The following is a 25,417-nucleotide window of genomic DNA, read 5'->3' on the forward strand; positions in this document are numbered from 1 at the left end:
ACAAGGTCACACCCTGAGAAATGCGGGAAGATATCAGTAAAACCTTTTCTCCAGTTAGTGTAGAGGGAAATTGCAGCTGCAACTAGCAAAGGAAAAAAAAAAAAAAAAAAAAAGAAGAAGAAAAAGATACTAAGCAACACTGAATATAGCAAACACAAAAAGTTGAAAACTAATTTAGCAGAGGTCAGTGTCTGAACTTTCAGTTTAATGCCAATTCAACTGAGTCATCAGCATTGCACGCCTTTGAAAAAGAGGATACCATGCTTAATTTACACAATCTGACAAGAGCTTGGCTAGGCAGTCTGCCTGGTCTCCTGCTAGGTAACTCAGCTGCTCGGAGGCCCTTTCTTATGGATATAAGCATCATTAGGATTCTATATGTGGCAATCAGCACAATAAGCAGAGTACAGGTCGAACTTGCCAGCTGATGGTCCAACTCAGATAGCTGTTCTGCAGATGCTCTCTCAACAACCAGTATGTAATTCCGGCATTAAGTTCCTTACTTCAGACTCCATTGTTTAAATTAATTTCTCCATTGAAATGGAGAAATTTTTTTTCTCCAAAAAAAAAATTTCTCCATTGTTTAAATACTTTTTATTTCTTTTTTTTTTTTTCCCCTCCATACTATATCACAGCAAACTGGTAAACCTATAAGGAACAGGAGACTGGTGCATCTGGTATCTGCTAGTGAGATCTTAAATGTTTCCAATTACCACCTGGCCAAAAGCCCAGAAACAGTCATGAGTGCCAAATATATTTTTAAAAAACAACAGCAACATATAAATAATGGTGTAATGTGGGCACTTCTGCAATGACAAATGAAAAATAATTTTTTAAAGTATTACATTTATCTAGAGTCAAGTTGTTCATCTTAGTTTATTCTAACAAAGTGTTCAACTTGTAAACAACCAAACCGTGAGTAATAAAAATATATACTTTAAGCACTCAGTGTATTTAGGCTCCTCTCAGCGACGCTGTAACTGTCTACCATAATGATATCTACTGTGAGGAAAAAAAAGTAAGGGTTTTGTTTGAAACCTGAAGATAGCTTGTTTTGTTATAAAGGTAAATATTTTTGCTATCCCCTTAACATTTTTTTTTCCCTTTTTAAATAGACAGTTTGAAATTATGCATTTTTCTGCACTTTTATTAGCTTTCAAAGACTGAAATAAGAATTTAAGATGCACTACTCCAGGAGACACAAATGAAGAACCCAGATTATACATTCAGTGCTGTATTTTCCAGAACCCGTCTCTGATGTTGACTGTATCCAATTTTCCACTGCCTCACATACCAATACACTGAATTCTCATGGAGAGCACACAGCAAAAGCCATAAATCAAGCTCCCTGCCTTCAACTCTCCACCTCCATGCTGAAAGTGTAAAAGGCAAACAGCATTACCTAAAGTAGTACTGTACACATCCCACACTGGCACAAGCAAATTTTATACTGCACTGCCCCTTTCTTTCATCTCATTCTAAAAAGCAAAATGAATTTATATGTAACAAGAACATTTTAACTCTCCAGATGGCCATGCTAAGCTGGCTTTTCAGTGTAGTATCCCCATGTTCTTTTTTTTTTTTTTTTTTTTTTTTTTTTGCTTGAGGGGAAAATTCAGCAGCATCCTGCATTCTGTGTATTTTGTTTTCAAAATCACTGCATGTGAAAATTGTAAACAAGCACCCTGTGCTTGAAGCAGAGGGACAGAAAGCACCCCAGATCCTGAGCCTCCAGCCGCAGGCAAATCACAGGGTAGTAGTGTACCATGGAACCAGCATCGAGATCCCATCAGTGCCTGCAGGCCGACTGCTACCGATAGCGACGTCTTGGTGACTGATAACTGCTGTGAACAACAGCACAATAACGATAATAATAAAAGTCAATACGTATCATTCCATTTGCAGCTCTAATAATGCTGGAAGCATAAAGCTACCTCTCGCCCCCTTCTTCATTTTATTAACTAAAGCAAATAATGCAGGCAACAGTTTACTGAAATCAAAACATTTGAGGTGGGAAAATTAAAAAAATAATAATGATGCAAACACACAGGACTTTCCCCCAACTGCTCTACAATTCTTCTTGTTTTACTGAAAATCACACCCTTGCACTGAACTTCAGTAAAGCAGGAGGAGTGAGCAATTCTTCTGTGTACATATATTAAGCCCTGGACAGACTGAACTATTGACCTCCTTTGCTACTAAAATATCAGTTAATCATAAAACTGAGCTGTTAGCCGTTGCTCAGAAGCAGCAGCCAACATGACAGAATAACTTCTAACTTACAGTTGATAAAGCTGCCTATGCAGACAATTTTAGATTACAACATATTTTCTACAACCCCTCAAAGGAAATGCAATCACAACTCACACAATATACTCATAAATAAATAAATAAATAAATAAAACAAAACAGCCACAGAAAGCCACTTTAGGATTACGTGCAATAAGTGCTATGCTCGCCTTTGGTTTTAAAATGCTTGAGAAGTGAATAATCTGAGCAACAATAGTGGTTAAGAGGTGCAGACACATAACTAGTTAGCCTGGGTGCACCATGAGGTGCCATAGGAAGCATCAGCAGCTCCTGAGCATTTCTGCCTAAGCAGATGCACCTGGGCACACAACTGTGCTCAGCACAGAATTCAGCTGTGCTTGAAATGGAAATACGAGGACTACACCTGGCCCTTAAGGAGGGGAATGGCAAAAAAATAATGTTTTGCCTAATGTGTTTAAGGCTCACTTCAGTTATTTCAAGGCACTCCTTGGTTTCATATATTCGATTGCTCAGCACTCTCTTTAACTGCATATATACAAATGCAAGCTGACAGAAATATCATGCAAGTTTTCTAGCAAAATGCATTCACATAGCTTCAGGACAGGGAAGATTGCCTAAGAAATTCCAGTTAGAGAAACAGACTTCTGGAGGACTTTTAACTACTGGAAGAATTATGTCTTCATTAGAAAACAATTTTGTTTAGCGTTATTGGAAACATTTACTGAACGAGTCACTAGATGCTGGTTTTGCTATGAGGAAGACAGACAATGATGTAAACACCTAATAATAAAAGTTCATGTCTGATACAGAGATAAGTACAGTCATTGCTCAAATGATTTAGAAGCAGGATACATCTCCAGCAAAACACAGGCTAACCGATCAATAAATGTTATTACTAAATGTCATGAAATTATAAATACTGAATGAATTATGTGGAAAATCATTTTCAATCTTCATTCAAAAACAATGCTAATATTTACTTAGGTATCGAATAAACAGACAGCAGAATCCTAGCTTATTCCTACTGACGTGTCAGTGAGTTAGCTGTCACTGATTCTTGGAGTGTAAACACAAAAAACTCATCAGATCAATGTTCACTAACGTGTACTTCTTAATCTGTATAGAGAGCAGTCAAATTTCATGCTGAAAATTCATTTCTTTCCTGCCACTCCATTTGACACTGAGCAGATAATCAATTATAATTTGTTTCAGATTTTGAACTAATACTTACAAAACTTATGGAAAGATAAAATTGACATAGAAAACAGAGAAAAAAGAGACTATTTGTCTGAGGTATAAGAGATCTTGTCAGAAACAAGAATTAGGAATAATTGAAGAATCGCCAGAAAGAAGATATTGCTGCAGAGATGTCATCTAATACAGCACAGTAAATCACATGCCAGTCATGAGCACAAAACCAGTAGCAGAAGAGATTGCAGTGTTGACATTATTGGGCTTTACCTTTTCTGAAACATCTTCCCTTGGGAAGAGACTAATTTTTTTTTTATATAGTTTGCCTTTTAAGAGAAAACTATTGTTAAAAAAAATCTTATCAATTTGGGTTTGCAATTATGAAAGAACACTGTGGAAAAGGAATGCCTGCCTGCATTTTTCAGATGAGTGAGAAGGCAGCAGGACGATCTGACGTCCAACTCGATGCCCTGCATGACTCATCCCATGATGCTGGGCTGAATGCTCCAATCTCCACAAACCCTTGCTAACTCACCTTTTTCTAACTGAAACTGGTTAATAGTGAAATTAATTCACCTGTACTTTTATAGAATAACTAGTCTTAATCAAGGTAAACAGATAGAAATCTTACTAGAATAATATTTCCATGAAAGTCCAATTTTTTAAATTTTTTTTTAAACATCCGGTTCATTTCAGAGTAGATTGAGTTTAAAATTCATCTCAAACCTATGTTTTGGTGCCTTATATTTAACTTTTATTAAAAAAATAAATAAATTAATAAGAAGCACGACACCATCACATACCACAGTACGTTGTTTCCCTTACATCACTTCTAAAAATACATCATGTCTTACACAAACCATGACCTCCTTTCTTTTCCTTTCCAATTAGAAAGCTTTGATCTGCCACACACTGGGTAAATGGAATTCTATATTTCAAGTGCTGGGAAAAAGAAACTAAACATTTGAGATTTGTTCATCTTGGCTCAGTCTTTTTAAAATAGAAGCTGTTTTCCAATTTTTACTTTTTCAGAACACTGTCTAAAACAATTCAGTACCATATATCAATGCTTTAACCTTACTTAGATCTCAACAGCTGTCATCTTAACTGAGATGGACACAAATATCTTTTCACTTCACAGGAAAGACAGAGACTAAATTATAAATAAGATCACAAATTTCAAAAATGCCTTCAGTTTCATCTTGATCTGAGAGCTTACTCGTTAGAGGATAAAAAGAGCAGCGTGCCTCAGCTTCCGACTGTACTCTGCCCAATTTCAAAACAGACCTTCAAATTTTCATGGGATTCATACTTATTGACCTAGTCAACTTGAAGTATTAGCTTGTGATCCAGACATCGACCCCCTTTCTCAAGTAAAAGAAAAAAGGAATGCTCAGATGAGAACTTGAATAGCTGTCCATCTCAGGTCTGTGACAAATGCTTTAAGAACATTTTTATTTTATATATGCCTATGTATAAATGACATTCGGAAATCTGCAACTGCAGCTTTTATTTTTATTTTAATGCTGTTTTGATAGATGGTTATCAGCACCTTCAATAAATCTAAGAGTGCAAATTTTTGAATACTGTAAGTTAGGCCCTAAAAATCATGAGATAAGAAGAAAAAACACAATTTAGTTTTCTTTTACTTGCTTCCCAGTTTGATGTTCAAATCTGTAATTTTTCTATTCTACAACTATGAGAGATGAGCATTATCTTTCTTATAAAAGCTGAGATTAAAATAAATCTAAGTAGCTTTACAAGGAATGGTATATAAGAAAAGTTGGCATTGCTTAATCTTCTTGGGGCAAAAGAAAAGAAAGACTTCTTTTTTCAAGAGATTGACCTTTCCACAAATGATGAGGTCTCCTTCCTTCCATGAGAAGTAGTTTTCTTCTTTTTTTTTTTTTTTTTTTTTTTTTTTTTTTTTTTTTTTTAACCACCTACCTCTCATAGTTAGCATGCAGCAACCTAGACAGTGACCAGGAAAAGCAGGGGATGGAGCAAACCCACATTGGGATAATTTGCATACCCAGACAGTTTGGGATCCAGTAAGTGCCAAAGAACCCTTAAGTTATGCAATAGGTAAATTAGAGCTAACAAGCCTACAAAACAATTAAGTAATTACATAAACAGCCTTTTTTTTGTTCATTTTTTTCAAAGCAGCACTTACCTGCACACTTGGTTCTGGTGATGAGCGGTGGTCCTGGCTGTCCAGTCCCACCTTCGCCTGGTCTGGTGAGCAGGACCCGAATCTCATATTCAGTGTCCGGGTCCAAGTGCCAGAGTTTGTAGGTTGGTGCATTGACAGCATGGGTTTCGGTCCAGGTCCCAGATGTCATTCGGTACTCCACTTCTTTCAGAATAATGGGTCCATCACCAATGATTGAATTTGCATTCAGCTGAATTAGCAAGTATGTCGGCCCCACGCCCAGCAACTGTGGGGGTGCTATTGGCCGAGGCGGCTCTGTATGGGAGACAAAAAAAAAAGTCAGTGCTAAAACAAAAGCTGGAAAAGCCATTAAGAGAAGGGCTCTTCCCATAGAAAGTTGTCAGATTTTAGTCAGCAAGGATTTAAAAATTTGAAAGCAAAATCAAACTGACATCAAGAGAAGAGCTGAGGAGGATTTCAGCTGATGGAAGCAAGTTGTGTGCTGCTGTTATCTGACCAACATTACTTTTTCCATTTGAACGTCTCAGTTTAAGACCCAAAAATCTTAATCTGATTTATATATTCCTATTTTATAACACATTTTCTGAAAAAATCTGGGTTCACGATCATTTATATAATTCTCTATGGCAATAATTTGAATTTCAGAAATAGAGTTTCTGACACATAACTGACTTTCTTTTATTGACAGAAGCCATGTACACACTACCCTTAAAGAAAAGGTTGCAATAGTTGATAACGCTGACCCTAAAAATCAGTATCACTGCACTTCATTTGAAGTCTGTCAGATGCAGTCAGGATGAAAGATACAGCTACCCATTACAGGCCTTCAGAATATTCAGCACTGAGCAAAACTGCAAAAACATATATCATTATTTTACTCCTAAATAGCTTACTGCTGACTTAGAAATTCAAAGAAGTAGGATGCACATTGCCTTTTGTCTTCCTCTGTTCTAATCACCTTCCACCCAAACATTTCAAAATAGCGGCAAAGTGGAAAGGTAGCAACAGACCAAATGGGAAGGTGAGGTCTCCTTTACCCTGAGAAATGTGTATGTAAAGTAGCACAATGCCTAAGCATGATTTATTTTAAGAAACAATCACAAGCAACATGCACTTTTCTAATAAAATGAATCCACTGATAAACACGGAAGGTTCATTTTCATTCCAGATGGCTCATATTTCAACTAATTTGTTTCAGTTAATTAGGCAACAATGCTAAATTCAATGCACACAGGGGTTTCACACAGCAGCGATGCAGAAATAACAGCGTGGCAACTCTGAGCAGGTAGAGGGATCTCACAGCCAGTACATCAGAAATAACATTGAGCCCCAGACCAGAAGACTTCCCTAGGCCTGGGCCCTTCTGATCACTAATGTACCTGCACCTCTGCCCAAGAGAAATTAGTACATGGAAACACTGCACATGTTCTGCCTCCAGGAATGACCCCATCAATGTCACTTAGCACGTGAAGAGTAATGATCAAGAAGGCTTGCAGCAGTTTCCCCTCCAGATACAACAATCAGCTCCCAACAGAGAATCTACCAGCTCTGCAAGTAACTGAGTTTCCTGCATTTTGCCACAAAATGATTTCTTGCAGGTTTTTTTTTTTTTTTTTAACATTATCTGCGTATCAACCCACTCAGTTTGGAGACAAGGAACTTGTGAATACACCATAATGGCCACAAGTGGATCTTGTTTTCTTCTGGAGTGAAAAGGTGAATACTCCAAGGTGTCCCAACTCCTGCTTCAGCATATACAAAACCCTGGAAAGTATCTCAATTAATTATTAACAAGTTTCACCCTGTTCTGGCAACAAAAGTGAGTATCAACTAATTCAGATCCCTACCTGCATCAAAGCTCAGAAATGCAACCAGGCTTAATGAGGGCAGTTTATTTGCTGTGGAACTAACACAGTAAATGTCAAACTAATGAATTCTAAGGTCAGTGTATATTACAGCAGAAAACATAAATGTTGATGAGCATGATACACTACCAGCTCCAAGTTATAAACCCCTAAAACATAAAGCTATGTTTAGAAGTATATACTTTGATTAAGAGCACGATTATTACAAATAAAACCTCACATTAATGAGACTAATATACCACTGCATATTAAATTTTTATGTTAAGAGGTAAAGCATATTCTTATATTAGCATATGCATTTTGTTTTTAAGCTCTTGAGGACAAGGAGACTTATTTATATAGTCTCTCCCTGTTCCAATAAATTATGCATGAATTTTAATCAGTTAGCAAATGAACAAGTAATTGTTCTGCAGCATTATTAATATTCTTCATAATACAATATACTATCAGAAGCAGAGGTGTGGTGCAACCAGAAATCCCAAAAGCACACTAAGTATCAACTGAAGCGTGCAATCCCAATATACCAGATAAACTTTTCTGATGTTACCCAATTAACTTCCTATTAATTATTCTCATTTGTTATTCTATAACCAGATCCATCAAATATTCTCCAATTATAATTTCAAATTACATAATTTCCCTTCGTATATACAGTAACTTGAAACTTTTATAGCTTAAAAATTACCATTAATAACTAAAAGACAGAACAAAGCCAGTATTAGTTTTGCTTACCATTTCCATGGCAACTATCTCACATACACAACACTACTCTATCAGTGGGGTTTTAAACACAATGTACATCCTTCAAGAAGTGATGTTGCTGTTTTTTTCACTCTAGTAATCTGGGTCTAGAAATAAACAACACAGTTTTGGAGTGTCTTAAGAAGACAGTTTGTCAAGACTGAAAAACCTCTTATATTAGGTATGGGAATAAAAAGAAGAAAAAAAAAAAAAAGAGGTAACCTCAAAGGAAAATCACTTTTGGAACTTTGGTCTGCTTTCTAAACAGCCTAAAATGTCTGCTTCAGTCCAGGAAAGTGAAAATGATGGAACCTGGATCAGAGGTAGCACTGCTGCAAGATGGAAGTATTAGCAAATCACTGCCCTACTCTCTGCCCTGCGTGGCTCTGGCTAGGCTGGCTGGCTGCAGATGGCCACTATGGAAAATGCTTCTGGGGACTTTCACTCACCCACCCTGGCAGTCAGACCATGCAACACAGTGGGCTCCTTCTGCCCTGGTCATTGCAACCAAATCAAAGAATCTTACCCTTAATTTCTGTCCACTCAACCCAACCAACTCCCCCAGTTATTATGAGCAGGTACTGAAGTATCTTGACAGCTAAGGCACAGGGTATTCCTAGTAAAGAGCTTTCACTGAGCTCAGTTCCACTTTTCCTGACCACAAACCTTCTCTGAACAGCCATAAGGACTCTAAACAATGTTTGACAAAACACATTTCAACCCATGGACAGCTTATTAACTCATCAGTAGAATCACTGTTTCCAGAGGTATTTAAAAACACAAATGCCAAACAGTATGAACAAAGACCTTGCACGGTGTGTTTTCTTCCTTTGATAAACCCAAACCTTAGAATCCCTTTTCCAGTGGGTCTGGTTTAATTACAAACTCACATTCTGACAATATTTTTAAGCCACTGCTTACAGGCAGTAAATCTGATGAAATCCCTTCCATTTTGCATGGCCACTAATATCTCTGCAAGACTATGTAAAAAGAGCACTTCTACATCTACAACATATTAAAGAAATGAAAGTATTTTTATGCATAGCATTTTGCAGTATTTGGACAGTTCTGCTTTTGACATAAAATGCCCACAGCTGAGTTAATCAAAAATTAAGACTGACATTTCATCAGTACAAAGTTCCCGTTCTGCTGAGCTACTAGCAGTACATTATGCTCACATCAGTATGTGTATGACATTATAGATTAAGCGTACTGTAATATGTAGGCACCAATGATTAGAATAAGCATGCAGCATCAACCCCAGCTCTAAGTCCTCCTACAGTTAAACTGTTGTGTCATACTCTTAATAAAAAATATTGTATGCAAATAATTACATATTTATTGACAGAAAAAAAAGCAAACAACCAAAAATGTCATGAGGGTTGTTAATATACTAACTAGTATACACAAAAACTCTCTACATTCCCAAGTAACACATGTGTACCATGTTGTTTAATATTATTTATTAAATAGTGGCAATAGGCTACATGCTCCTCCAATACTAAATACTGCTTACAGTTAAAATAAATGAAGACTTTTGTTAGTATCTTAGTGATAAGCATATACTGTTAGTAATCAATTCACAGCAGGAAAAAAATAAAATCAAGCCCAAATGGAATCCTAGTGGTTGTTCCACTCGGGAGGAAAAGTTGACACTGGATGCATTTTGATAAAATCCTACTTATTTACATGAAGTTATGTTTCTATCACAACAGATCACCTCCTTGCTCACAGTAGCAGGGTCTGGAGATAAGGGAGGGAAAGGCCTTCCCCACACAGTCCAAACATTGAAGACACGTCGATGCTTTCATTCTTGCAATTCTCCATTCCACATCCCCCTTACACAGAGCCTCCCCACACTAATATCCTGCAGGCTTCCTCTGCTCATGTGCTGGCTGTGCCTTTACTCTGGTGATGCCACATCCAGTCTTCTTTGCCAAACAGCTTACACACAGCCATGCAGCTGGTATGATGATGGGCATCAATACTTTAACTCAATGCAAACAACAGGGATTAACCATAAAAAACTTAAGTTATACAATTACATCAGAACAAACTATTTGTTTATTAAATGAAGCCCAAAATCAGGCTCATCCCTCCAGAAATTAAAATCGGTACGGCTTAACTACACCACAAAGTGACAAGAAAGTAAGTCAAAAGAATCCAAATTTCTTGCAAAATTTGTCACAATCCAAAGAAACAAGCAAACAGAAAAATCAACAGAAATACAGTTAATACAGGATGCTTCGTGCTACACACGGGGATGCTGCAGCAGAAGACCCAGAGCCAGAAGAACACATGGAAGCAGGCTGCCAATTCCCTGTGACAGCAACACTGCTTCGATGCTCTTTCTGCACTGGAAGATTACACACAGTTTTAGGATTCACACATTCTCAAGAAATATTGGAAAACTGAAGAACATGTTTCTTTAGAAGTTGGAGAAAATGTATGGAATTCAGCAGAAAGTACTAGCAGTCAAGTGCTTGCAGGGAAATATGGGATATACAATTCTTGGTCTTAAAAGCTGGTTAATCCAACAGGGAAAAAATAAAATTATAATAATAATAAAAAAAAATAGCAATAAGCAATGACCGAAAGCTTAAACTCAAATATGGTATTAAACCCCAAATTGAACAGTGAGCATAACAAGCGAAGAACAATAACTGGTGATATTGTAGGAAATTCTGCAGTCTCTGAGTGTTTTCTGTCAAGGCTGAATGATTTCTAATAAACTACACACTACAGAAAAAAATGGAAGGCAATAACAATATATAAGTCTCCAAAAATTACAACTGAATGAAATTACACATTCATTAACTGGTCATAAAATGAGCTATGAAAAATTTAACTGTAAAAAAAAAAAAAAAAAAAAAAAAAAAAAAAGGAGAATTTCTGCAGAAACATTCTTTTATTTAAAAAAAAAAACATTCCATATGTGGCATGTATTTCCTATGAAAGAGAAATATTTTCATTGAACTTCCCCAAATGGTTATGAAGTACTGCTCTGTAAAAAAAAAATAAATAAAAAATCAGAATCTAAGAAAAAAATATTTTGGATTTATAGCTGGCTGTCTTCTAAACTGACAGCTGTCTGAGAAGATCTCTTGCCCTCAGTGCCAACAAACACTGCACTAACACTGCACCTTTACAAACAGAACACTTTGTCAAGTAGGGGGAGAAACATTACAGAAAGCAATACTTGCTTGATGAGAAAGTCTTCTACTCAGTTTGAAAACAAACAAAAAAAGCAGGGCACTGAGGGATCCCCAGCTGAAAGCACAGACCTGACCAACAGCAGAACTATCAACAAACTAAGAATCTCAGAAAACCAATAGATTTATTTTTAAATTTCCAACAAGATCTCAAGTTTTCACTTTCTCTGCATGACAGGCCACACTCACAACTCAGCCTGTCACCTACTTATACGTGCCATCCCTAGCGAGTAGTTAAGTCCTTAATGTTTTTGCTGTCTCACGCAGAAGACACAAAAAGCCCAACAGCCAGTGCAGCAGAGACTGCCCGGCACGCTGAAGACAGCAAGTTCGTTAGCGGCAGCTGAGTGCTCTGCCGAGCCGAGAAGAGATGCATCTGAAAAACATCAGAATAACTGAGCAGGCACACAAGCAAGCCTTCAGTTGCTCCGGTGTTGCCCATGGAACATGGAGAGGCTGGAGTGAAAGGCAGCTGCCGCACTCTCTTTTTTGCCCGAGGATTATACTCCTGTCTACCACCTTCCTACCTGAAAAGCCAGGCAGACTGTACTGGTTACACTCTCACAGCTCAACACAAGCTGCCACCACCCATCCAAATGTACCTTGGTCCTGTCCCACCCTGAAGGATACCCAGGCACGGTGGTGCCAGCCAGCACCAAGCCATGCTTTGGTCCTGAGCCTCACCTTTGGAAGCCACCCTGGCAGTCAAAACCAGGCTTCAGCAGGATGAGCTCAGCGGTGGGCAGCACATGTTACACAGACTGCAGGAGGGGACACTTGCTTAAAGCAGCTCAAACCACCAAAATAACTCACAGACACCTCAGAGGTTTTAAATCACTTCCTCTACTCAAAGACCAAATGCTAGTTGTAGATTCATACAATAAAAATCATGCCAGCTGCAAGCCCTCTGCAGGTTCCTCAAGCCTTGTAGATTCTTCAGGCTTTAAAGAATATTTCTCTAAGCCATTTTTTAACTTCTCTGTTCACAAAATCCTTTAGAACTTTTATAACTTTTTTTTTCCTCCCCCCAGTGGTCAAAAACTTCTTGCTCCATCAAGTTAAACTAATTTTATCAAATGCTTTGTTTTTCTACTTTTTTTTTTCTTTTTCTTTTTCCCATGATCAAAAAGCTTATATTGCAAAGTGGACAACTTAGAGAAAGCAGTTACTTTGAGTTCCCACTGTTTATGCAGGTTAACAACATCTCCCGCCATAAATACCCTGAAGAGAAGGATGCAAAGATGTTGTTGGCAAATTACTGACTTTAACATACTATACCATAAAATGATTGAATTAAATCACATTGATTTTTTTTTTTTTACAGGTAAATATTCAAAATCGCCACGAGTCTCCCTTTATATTTAAAAAAAAAAAAAAATCAAAGAAAAAAAAATCAAAAGATAACTCAAAATTATCCCAGAGGCTGTCCTGTGACCAAGTGCTTCATGGAGAGACTTGAACAGTTTGTGATCTAGCATTCTGCCACAAAGCTCTTTTCTTTTTGCAAAGAAAAAAGCTTTTTTTCCTCCCATTTTCATCTAAACAATGTTTCTCATGCAATGTCTATGACTCTAGAAATATTCTCTCTGGGACTTTAAAACGCAATTTATCACAACCGTCCATTATCTAGCACCAGTTGCTTGCCCTGAAGTTGATACCCAATACCTACAAAAAGTTAGCATTTAATTAAAAGTTAGTTGTCTGGAGCAAAAGAACTCATTCTGAGCAATAGTTCAGTGACTAGGTTGCATCAAGTGATTTACCCAACTCACCTAAGAGAGCCTGTAAGATCCTTTTCATTGCCTTTTCATTACTTGGAATTGAAAAACTGAAAAGGATCTATTTTAAACAAACATTCAAAATAAATATCTGTGACAGAGTAAGATTTGGGATATTACATATAGAATCAGTTAGCAAGGGAGAAACAACAAACAAATGAAGAACTGAACAGTGAGCTCACAAAACCAGGTTAGTTAGGATACTGACGTATTTCAATGTAATATCATCTTTAATTTTGAGGCTGCAAATGGCAATACTATGTCACACGTTCACCTTGAACGATTTCCTTTGGAGCACCTGCCTAATATATCACAATTATGTATTAAGTACCACAATGTCTGCAAGCTCATACAGCTGAAATGTATTTTATATAAGTGATGTATCAGTTACTGACCACCCGAAGTGCTGAAATAAGAATTATTTCAACAGTGGAAACTGCTAACTTCTGCATAGTGATTTCATATCCTATGCATCACTGTGCCATTTTATTCACCTTGATTTGAAACACCACTGCATTCATTTTATTATCTTCCTTTAAATAAAGGAACAGTGTGCAGCTTTAGCATTGTCAGCAGAAACTGTAAACAAGGTTAAGCTCATACTCAGCTTACACATAAAAAAAAAAGTCTTTCTAAAAATTGGAGCATGTCATCCCTTTACACAACTTACCAACAGAACACATGCCTATTTATTGAATGATAGTAGGTCATGCTACTCTGGGAATCAATTAGAAGAGTACAGCATATTTTGTCAAAAAGATTGCATTGGGCTAAAGACATTCAGTACAATTCTGCCAGAAAAATGAATACACGTAAGAAAAACTAAGAAAAACTGGCACCTGTAATGAGAAGACATTTAAATCTTTTTTTTTTTTTTTTTTTTTTAAAATCACTCAGTATAAATGAGTCAGCCATAGGGAATGTCTCAGGCAAAGACTTGATCACAATTACTTCATTATCCACATGTACCAGTAATTCCCTTGAGATCTCAACATTGAGATTATTGTTGGAAAGAATTATTTTATCTACTTCATTGTCAGGAAACAGCAGGTTAAGAATAAAATTGAATGCCTTCTTCAAAAATTGGAACCTCCCAAGAAAGAATTGCTTTTGACTCTACAAAGCTTTGTAATGGGATATTTGACAATATTGCATTCTGCATGAAGATTCACATGCTGTGGATGAAGAGGAGTAAAACCAGAGATTAGGGAAGGAGTGCCTGAAAAATGACAAAATATTATTTTAGGAACTCCAGGATTTACTTCTAGATACTTAGGTAGATAGGGAGAATAATATTTTTCTCTTTCTTCCTTCTTCTCAACTACTTGATGACATATACGTATAATTTTAATTTCCCATCTGAGCTGGCATAACTGCTACTGTGAAGATTTTTGCAAAGATTGTTTATTTCTTGATGCTGGTCATCCTCACATTTAACTGCCTAAACAACACATGGGGCAGCTACTCTTGAAGGTGTCTATGCTGGACAAAAGTCATAGTGGCATATTTACAAACAATCAAGACTTCAAACACCTCCAATAAAAACAGAGCATTTCTGTAGAGTTATGACCTACTAGCTCTATGCCTCTATCAAATATAAAGTTTACAAACAAAACAAAAACCACCCAGGACTCCTGGAACTCAGGGAAAGACATCAACTCTACCAGCATAAGACTGATATTAACTACTAGAAATTATCTGCATGCAGTCAAGCTGTATTTCTTCTGTAAGGTAGAGCTCCCCTTTTTAAGAGGGAGCAGCTTTGGGCACAGGTGACATGACTTTGCCCCTGGGAGACTTGCACTCCCCTGCCTGCCCTCTCACCCTCCTGGTGTGTTTGCCATTTGTGGAAGAGTCCATCCAGTTTCCCTTTGGAAGATGCATGACACCAGGCCAGAGCTAATCCAAAATTTTATCAGCTTTCCTGCATGCCTTTTAAATGACAGAGAAAAATGTTTTACATGCTGTTGGGACAATATGATGGCCAGGCAGAATTCAAAACCGTACCATGCTCTTTAAGTTCAATGAGCTGTATACATCATTGTACCAGAAGGGAACTGAAATATAAAATACTTGCAGCTGAGAGGAATAGCTGACTTGGCTTTGGTTTGCAAGCATTTACAGTTTTATTTAATAGCAATTATAGAAACTTCAAGCATGTAAAAGGTGAACCATGCTTTTCTGACCTTCCTAATCCTCCCCATTCTCTGTAATAAACCTGCTCACCTGGCACCTGAGATACTATGAGTATTGACAGAATTGTTCACTGCCATTTTATACCTTTTTGAGGTTTTGTATGTGAAACCAAATGCCTGCACACTTACAGGGTCACCTTCCAAATTGTGTCCTTGAGGCTGCTCCTGCCCCAGTCTTGCATTGCTCTCCCTAAACTCATCTGCCCAGCAGCACTGTGGGGCCCACCCAAACAGCCCCAATCTCTCATTCATTGTCTCTAAGTCCTTCTGTTGCTGGTTATTTCACCCACCAAACACAGGAAGCTATGTGTTTTAAAGACCAATTTTACCATAAGAATTAATTCCAACCTGGACTTTAACACACGGAGGTGGGAGAAGGAAGAAAGGAAAGCAGCACACATACCATCTTAAGGAGGCAAGGTACACTGAGACCCTTATGTGGACAGAGCGGACAGAGATGAACTTAAAAACTTCCTCCTCGGACTGGCAGGGTATCTATGAATACCTGCAGAGCAGGATAAATACTCTCTCTCTTCTACAAAGTTCTTTCTCAGGTATCCCATTTCTTAGACCTTAAAAGCTTTCTGTCAGCACTTGAATACTATTATCAAAAGAAAAAATGGATACACTTCAGTATATGGGTTACAGAAGAGTGATTATTTAGAGATTTTGTGTGTGCTCAGACTATTCAAGTCTAAGGAAAAAAAAAAAGACAGAATCCATCACTTTTGCGCAAATGTTTTTGATGGACTGTTTCCTTGCTCAAATCCCTCTATTTCTATTCATAACCTTTACCAAGATACATTTAGATGTTCCCACCAGCAATGTCTTCACATTTCTTATCACAGCATGCCCAAATATTTCTTGCCAAAAGTGCCAGAAGGCACCCCACTGGAATGACGGAGAAGGGGGCTAATTATAGGAGGCACTGAGACACTTACCTCTATCTTTACAACAAACGAGCAGAAACCAAAAGGGAGACCCACATAGATGTGAATTACGCTTCATGTAATGCCTACCTGAACAGACAACCCTTCTCCTCAACTTCCCACCATCAGTGTTGCTTACAGTGCTACTTTATATCCAAGGCTTAAAGCTGATCTTTTTGTGGGGAGGGAGGGCACACAGTGGTTTCCTGCTTTTTGAAGTCCCTGTAGCAACTCCCAGTGGATTGAGATAAAAGCAAGAGTCAGCACAGAAGCAGCAGTGAGAGCACAAGTCCAGGTGCTTGGGAGAGAGGAGAAGGGGACTGAGGACTGAGACCGCCTGTTCAGCAGGTGCTGGACATTAGATATGCTTAGCTTTATCATGAAAGCCTCCTTCAAAGGGCAGCAGGGGGAGAAAGGCAAAAAGAACCAACATCCTTGCCATGGCACTTAGATGGGAATAACCACCTATGAAGTAAAGAGAATAGATATGAAAGCAGTTGTACATCTTTCTCATTGCCAAATGGATTTCATCTGTGATTAAAAGCCTGGAAGAGCTTTCTAGAAAAACAGAACAGAAGAAAAATCCTCACTGCTTGTGCATGCTAACAAAAAACATTCTTTCTTAACAGAATGAATAAAATGTAGTGATTCATTAAAAGTTTTGAAAATGCAGCATTGTAAAATAGAAAGAAAAAATGTTGTGATAAAATTCATTTCATTTATACCAGAAGAACAACTTCACTCTGAAAGGTTAAGTTGGTTGTGGGATTTATTTTTTGATGTTGCAACAAAAATGGGGAATGAGAATATTTGCCTTTGAAAGAGACAGCAAAACATTAGGTTAATAGAAATAGAGCAATCTTTTGACCTAAAAAGTATCTAGCCTGGTTTTACTGGGACATTTTACTAATCTACATTTCAGATGGACTGTTCTGGCATCAAAGAGTTTGAAAATGTAGAATTGTCAAGACCAACAGAATTGCTGCGAAGAAGGCATCTTCTACTTAAATTGATACCCAATGAATGGAACCCCAAATTCACTACAAGGCATAAAAGCATAGACAGCTTTAAAGTGAGTACGTGCATTAGATGAGTTGGATTATAAAATCATGTTTTGAGGAATAGCTCTTTCAAGCTTTCTATAAGTTGACAGTATCACGGTCATCTTTATCATAGTTGCAACAAAGATTCAGAGTATGAATATGACAAAAAGTTAACAACCATTTAATCTGGAAGAGCAATTCCTTGAGCGTATACTAACAGAGTCTAAATTTTACATCTTATTTCTATTGACACAGACATTTGCTTTTCTGTAGTTATATTTATATGATTAGTATGACCACTTACAGCAGGAAAAATCTGACTAGTAACTCACTGAGTGTCTTTCTGGTCTTGTATGAAATAGACTCATTCAATCTCAACCTAATTGGACTATCAATAAAAGCTAGCTCAAGTGTCTGTAAAACTACACCACAACTAATCCATAATACTAGATGTTCACCTATAATGAATTAAGAGATACCTGTACCGTAAGATAGAAGTTGCATGCCATTTATATATGTGCACATATTATACATGCATACACACTGTTTATATTTTATACAACAATAACTGCCACCAAAGATTACACAGAAAGCTTATTAAGTGAACTGAAGTAGCTGTGACATTGCATTAAAACAGTTTGCAAGATTTTGCAAGATTTAATGGAGAAGGGAAAGCATTTCATTTCTATTTTAAGAGTGTAATGCAGGTACGTGATAACAGGAGATCCCAAATGCCCAGGTAATAGCAGTGTTTACATGAAGGTCTTAGCAAAATTATGCCTGTCTTTGTCACCTCCTTTTAGCATTTCACATAAAGCAAGAGACCCTCTAGGGTGTTCTACCACAGAATATCACAGTGCAGCTCTGACACAGCATCACCAGTGCCACTGTACTTATACCTCAGCATGACTGCCTTCCAACAGCACTGCAAGGGGAGTTCAGACTGGGTTTTTAAATACAGTTTGGACACCACCTAATTGAGAGACGGAACACCTTGCATTGGAGTTTGCTGAAATACTCCCTCAGAACAAACGATTAACATGATGATAGGGCACTGAGGAAGACTTGGCTCTCAAATTCAGTCTCCATTTCTACCAGGTGGGAGGAAGTGGTAGCACTCTTGTTAAATGCCATCTTCATCACCTGAGAAGCACAATCCTGAACACCCCTCCAGACCTGCCTATTTATGACTAGATTGCAAAAATATCAGTGAAGGGCAACATCAGTAACTGGAATCATGGAAACTACGGAGCAGGGCAGAGCTCTACATGGTGGAAAAGACATGATCCAAGAGCAATATTGTGACATGGCTAAAACAAACAAACAAACAAAAAAAACAAACAATCACATGTCAGAGATAGTAGGATTCAATTTTTCTCTGCCTTTTCCAAAACAGCAAATATAGGTCATCAAGTGAAGATATTAGAAGGCAGGTTCAAAAATAAATAAAGGAAGGGGTCTTCATGCTTAAGCCAGTAGTCTCATATCCTTGTGGTGCTGTGGACAACAGAAGGTTACCCCTTCCTAATTCAACAAAGCACAGCAGGCTCAGGAACTCACCATTGCTGAAAGGAATCAGACACTAACGGTGTATCAAGGGGAATGCCAGGTATGCTTATTATGCAGCTTGTCCTCTCTCTCCTGGCAGTTCCTTCGGGAGGAATCCTTGGATGGACCCACTGAGATTGTGCATTGCTGTGCTCCTGCTTTCAGTTATTTAAATCACTATTTAAATCCAGTGTTCATCAGGACAGGAATTTTGACACCAAATGACTAAGCTGAAGATATGGATACAAAATATGGGGCAATAAAATGATCATTTCTATACACTGCACTAATTCGTGCAACTGAGTATGAATCACAGCTTTAATATCCAAAATAAAATACCCTTATATTTAATAGTCTAGTTAACAAATTTTGTTCATTTTTTGGTACCATATTTTAACTGCTTTACACAATCTTACTAAATTTCTGATGAGTAAACCTGAGAAAGTAACGGCTTCTTATTCTTCTACTGCATTTCTTGAATCTTGAATGTGTTAATCAACATCTCTTCAGGCTGCACTAGCACACTGAAAGTTCAGTAACGACACTTGTGTATTCACATATGAAAGACAAACAAAATCAACCACACTACAGAAATAATGGAGAGAAAAAAAAATTACTAGAGCAGAAATTGGATGGTACAAGCTTTCTTTTCCAAACACATGATCTACTGTTAATAATATAGTTTGTAATAATATACCCTATTATGGAGATTGCTACCTTGAAAGATTGCACAAGCAAACTATGTTATTTATTAAATTCAGATTGCCTGTGCATATAGACATTTTGTCTAAGACTGTGTTCAGCTGGTTCTGTATGTTGAACCAAGCTGCTCAGAGCACATTTCAGTAGTACCTGGAGACAAAAATAAACCAGATACTACCGTATTACCAGGTAAACAAATAGGAACAGTGCATTTTAAAAGCCCTAACATTTCATCTAAGTGTCAGTAACAAATGCATGTAACCATGGGGAAAAAATGTTGCATAGTTTTTAGCTCTTTTGGCCATGTTACACAAAGTAACACTTTTTTGGGTGTTTTAAATAGTGCTTTTCATGAAGACAAAGGAAATCATGACTCTTCCTGTCAGAGACCAAAATCCTGCTTCAAGCTTCTGATGTTCGAGAGTTCTTTTTTTTCTTTCTTTTTTTTTTTTTTTTTTTTACATAACTGAAAGCACCAAGGAACTTCTCTCGTGTGACTTACTACACTTCTTACAAACACGGTTTCAGAAAAAGAAGTGCCGTGAACTCATCCTGAGGACTGGTGAAGTTGCCTCACTCAACTCTACTTAGGCTGCCTAGCCTAGATCCAAACAACAATCTCAACTGCTTTAAGGAACGCCTCCATGTGGTATTCACCCTCCTCCTCATCACGTAATGGGAAAGCCAAATTAGGTTTACTGAAACATTCTGAATAGGTACACATAATTTTTTTCCAACCATAACAACCTACTACACAGTATTTTGACATTTAAAAAAAAAAATCCCCTCTTTCCCTCCTTATTTAGAACAGCATTTCCTTCCAAAATTCACTTACTTTGACTTAAGACTTAAAACATTTTGGCTGCTGAATTGAAAAGCCAGCTATTGGCTAGATGAGCATCTCTCAGTCCTCTCTGAGGGCACACTGCCACAGCCTCTTTTCCCACCTTCTGAGGCACATTCAGGTGCAACTACTTCTGTGTAGCACCCATATCCAGCCTGTGAAAATTCAGAGGCTATGTGACCCTAAGCACAAAGCCAATTCTGGCTTTTTCTCCATACCTTAAATAATCTCCACATACCTTTCTCAGGGCCATGCAAGTGCAGGAAACCTATTTCATACTCAACTTTAGTTACAGCTAAGAATATAGAAGCCCCATAAACCAATCTCACAGACACATATTTTATACCTTCTTAAGTACGGACGCTTAGAAATTGAAAACAGAACTCCACATACAAAAATCTGTCTTTTCCTTGTGAATCAAAGAGGCTAGATAGGCTGAAGTTTGGGTTGGATTTGCTGTCAGGGAGAGGATGGGGTGGGGAGGGGATGGAGAAAAACACTCAATAAAAATTAAGAGATGGTTAAGCTAAAAAATTGAAAAATCCATCCAAATTTAGCAAATAGCAGAAATAAAAATGTTTACATTTGCATTTCCAAAACAACATTTTTTGTTTTGACTTTTCAGTCCAATCTCATGTGGGTCATCAGATAACAATATGGGCACTCAGAAGATATTTCAGAATTCTCTCTATAGAGCAGTGACTTTTTCTTTCTTCCTCTCTTCCTCCCTTTCTTCCTTCCTTTCCTAAGGAAATAAAGAAATTCCTAAGAAGTTCCACATCCATTCCTCTCATTCCTGAACAGTACTGAGAATCTGAGCAAACACTTTCTACTTGCCAGGACAGTGCCTTAGCTTACATGCCCTTGGATTCTTGGAAATGTCTTTACATCCCCCTTTTTGAAGCTGAAATGTTTTCTTCAACACACTCATGAAGTGTGTTGCATATGTCTACCTGGAAGGTCAGGAAGAACATGTGGTTCTTAATCACGGCTCCAATTACTGCAGCAATTACTGCACTGTAGTGGCAATATTTCATGAATAGATCTATAGAGCATATCTTGTTTTCCTTACGATACTAAAGAACTAGGGAATAAAAAAGCAAATGAAGACAAAATTGATAAATACAAAGAAGAGCATGCGATGGAGAGAATCTCTCATGCACTCTAAATCAGTATAATCAGACAGGAATAATATCCCTCTGAGGAATTTCATGACCATATCATCTCAATTCGCAGTACCAGACAAGAAGTTAGATAAGACATCAGTGATTATTAGGAACAGAACACAAAAGAAAGTGTAACAGCTTATGCCACAGTGTAAACTCATCATGTTTTCACATCTTTAAGAAAAGATGGAGATCTGGTTTTCCCATTTCCTGCTGGATGAGCTAGGAGATGAGACATAGAAAAGACCAAAGAGAAGTTATCAGAGTCCTAGGACAACTTCCGTATGTAGAAATAGTAAATAAATCTGGATTGTTCAAGACGGAAGAATGATGGATGACGGAATACATGCTACAGGTATATGAAATGACATGGAGCACGAAAAAGATGAATGTGCAATTAATCGCTATTTCTTGCAGTGAAAAATGATTGTATACAACTATTTGATGAAAAAGAGTGGCCTGATGCTTTCTGAACATAGGGAAGGACTTCCTTCCATCCAAAACTCAAGCTAACTGTGGAAATTCAATGCTGCAGGATGATGGGCAAAACCACAATTTCAAAATGATCTGACAAATTCATAGAAGGTGCACAGGGATGTTGTGCACAAATGTAGATACCCTGGCTTGAGAAGTCTTAAGCTGCAGATTGAGATACTATGACAAAATACAAAGGGAGAAGAGTGTCACTCACTACATGCCTCCCCCATTCTTGCATCTTCCCCTAAGGTTATATACTAAAATAAGTAGATTTTATGGCCCAGTATTAGTGTTTTCTTATGTTGTTATCATGTTCTCCAAAGGAAAAAACAACAAACAAACAAACAAAAACCACACACATAGCAGTGGTCAAATTACTAACTGAATGTTGGAAAAAGAGCACCCCCACCTCCCCCCATAAAACTATAAATGTTCCAAACTTCCTTCGCTTTCAGGTCGTGAATGGTGCTTCACTACATGGTTACATTTCCTTTCAATTTTACTATAAATGATCAAGTTTTTTTTTTTCTGATGCTTGAATGGAAAGCTTTTGGTTCAAAATAAAAGCTATTTTGCAGATCTAAAGCAGTATAAGAAAAATACTTGAAAAGAGATTTGTTTTCTGCAGATTTACATCCCTGAATGGTTAATGTAATACAGAGGTAGTAAGAGCATACTCGCATTGCATCTATACTAAGTCATCCCACATACATAATATATATGAAAAACTTTCTCTTATCCTATCATCCCTTTAATGTTTGTGGTGTGGAAATAAACAGCTATGGTAAACAAAGTCGGCAGGTAAAATAGCTTGCATGAACTTTAACTCTTCCTCTTACTGAAGGCCAATCCATGAGTACCGCTGGGGCTTAGAATTGTTAAATATCTTAAAGGAAGATAAAATTACCACTTGTCTACACAGCCTCTCCTGCCAAGACAAAATGTTTTGCCCTGCTGTCATCCTTTGTTTCACAGTCAGAATAAACAGTTCCCCCACTGGTAAGTATTCTAACCCTGTGGTGTATATACTTTTGTTGGCCTGAATTATTTATCATTTCTTTCTCTGCAACACATAAAAGAAAAAATGTGTAATGGAAAGGGGCCAGTAACACCGTTGAAGCTCAAAGTAACCCTTGAAAACGTTAAACCAACCCAGATATTTCCTCTTTGTCATGTTATTTAATACCTTGAGGAAAAATTAGATAAAGTATTCCTGCTCATGTCCTATGTCATTTATACCATATATTAGCTCACTGTAAAAAAACAAACAAACAAACAAACAAACAAAACATACACACACTTCTACCTAAGTGTCTTTAGTCTCGCCCTTACCTCAGTCCAGGTAAGGACTCCTTTGCTCTTCAGCATAATACTTTTAGCTTTGTATTGCCTCTTCTCTTCTCTTTGAATTATGAATACCATAAAAATGCTTTCTGGTTGCCTCCCTCCTTTCAAATGTCAGTCTCTTCAAGTAACTTAATTACTTCTAATACCACAACCAGTCACTTTTTCTTCAGCAGAAGGATATTTTTATTTCAGACTCAACAAATCATTTAGGAAGTGTGCATTTTTCCACACTTTCTTTTTCCTTTTTCAGGTTTAGTTAAGATGAAATTTTCAAGTACACTTCATAGCAGTGTAGTAATGTGTCCACAGTTATCTTTTTACTCATATGTTACTACTGTGGCATAACAACTACACAGACATGATTGTTTTTGCACACTTCAATTACACAAATCACACTAGCTTACTTCATTAGGATATTGTGGAAAAGACACTCTAAATGTAATTGAATTAATTTGAGTGATTATTATTCCAAATTTGAATTGAACGTTCAGTTTGAGACTTTTTTAACATTCTTTCCTTGATTTTTTTTTTCATAGATTCTCTCCTCTTCCATATGAAAGCACAACCTTTCCTTTTCTTAACAATCCAAAGATAAGGTTTATTGTGCATTTTACTATACAGGGCTGGATAATGGTTATCTCCTCTACTAGGAGAATATAATGTGAGTTTGAGGGAGCACACTAGTATATCCTACCAGCCCCTCTCTGTTGTATAAACTCCTCTAAACACGTGTTCATAAAAATAAGCTAAAAAAAAAAAAAACAAAACAAAACACAACATAACACCAAGACAGTGGCATTTATCTAAAGAACCATTCCATACCATATTTCCATGTAGGCACGAAGATTTTTGCAGTTTAGTGTAATCCGCTTGCAAAGCAGACATAGGATGTGGTTTCACATTGTAGCTAAACCAATCTGAAGGTGACCACATCATCGAGGGAGTGAACCACCCTAGTCTTTTCAGCTTTTGCAGACCAGTTGCAGGAACAGCACATTGCTGGGAGTGGTAGAAGGAAAGGAGAAAGAAGTATGGCCATGCCTCTTGGTGCTCCTGCTGTATGTAACACCAGACACCAATGCACACACATCAGGTCTCCTCTGCACCCCAAAGTCCTGAGTCCAAACAGGATTCTTGCCACTAGAGGATCACTTTAATAATTCCCTTACATTCCTGGAAACCCAGAATCCTGTGAAATTTTTAAATTGCACACAGGAATTCCACAAGTTCTTCTAAGCAAGTGATAAATCCTTGCAAGTTTCAGTAGAGAAACCTCAGGTGGCAAAACCCCAAAAGATCTGGAAGTGCAGGAAATGCAAGGACTGAACTGACACATGCAGGAAACAGACTGTAGGTACCTGGTCCATTAATTTCTGTTAATTGCCTGAGAGCTCAACTGAGTTTCATCGTTTGCTTCCACTTGGCATCTGCTTAGTCAGTTGGCCAGAAGGCTGTCTTTTTGCTGAAATATAGTTCATCTTAATTATTAGAAGTCCTAATGGTGCAAATGTCTTAGGGAACAGAGTCTCCTCAATAAAGTGACAGTTTTCACCTACCACATACTGTTTGGCACACACTTTTTCTTCTTTTTAAATGTAAGCAGTAGCAGCTGTACAAAATGTTCACCTTCAAAGCAAGAACACTCTCCTCCTTTCACGAGGCATGTTTTACCACATTCTTTTTCTAGCCTGGAAGCGTCAACATACCATTAAATTCCTTTTTATTCATTTATTTTAAAAATAAATAGTAATAGCATTTGGTCGCAATGAAACATCAAGTAAGCCAGTCTTCTCCGTCTGCTACTCCAGCAAGTTGTTTGGTGAACTTCTTGAAACAGCCACTTGGCTTGGCCTGAATAAAGCCAACCTGTACTTCCTCAATCGACTTTTTAACCTAAGTAAAGTACTTTGTTTCTAATTGTAAAAATGTCACTGA

The 25,417-nt window shown here is 37.5% G+C and overlaps 1 protein-coding gene across 11 annotated transcripts in view; it reads right to left on the reverse strand.

The window, feature by feature from the left end:
• The window catches only part of PTPRK (protein tyrosine phosphatase receptor type K), a 413,276-nt gene that overhangs the window by 171,529 nt on the left and 216,330 nt on the right, over positions 1 to 25,417 (reverse strand). For all 11 annotated transcript variants that reach the window (XM_084515260.1, XM_084515257.1, XM_084515265.1 and 8 more), the window contains exon 7: positions 5,636 to 5,929. In XM_084515260.1, the coding sequence (XP_084371386.1) occupies positions 5,636 to 5,929 (294 nt within the window). The remainder of the gene's footprint in view (positions 1 to 5,635; positions 5,930 to 25,417) is intronic.

This window comes from Aythya ferina, assembly GCF_964211825.1.
Source record: "Aythya ferina genome assembly, chromosome: 3".
NCBI lineage: Eukaryota > Metazoa > Chordata > Aves > Anseriformes > Anatidae > Aythya > Aythya ferina.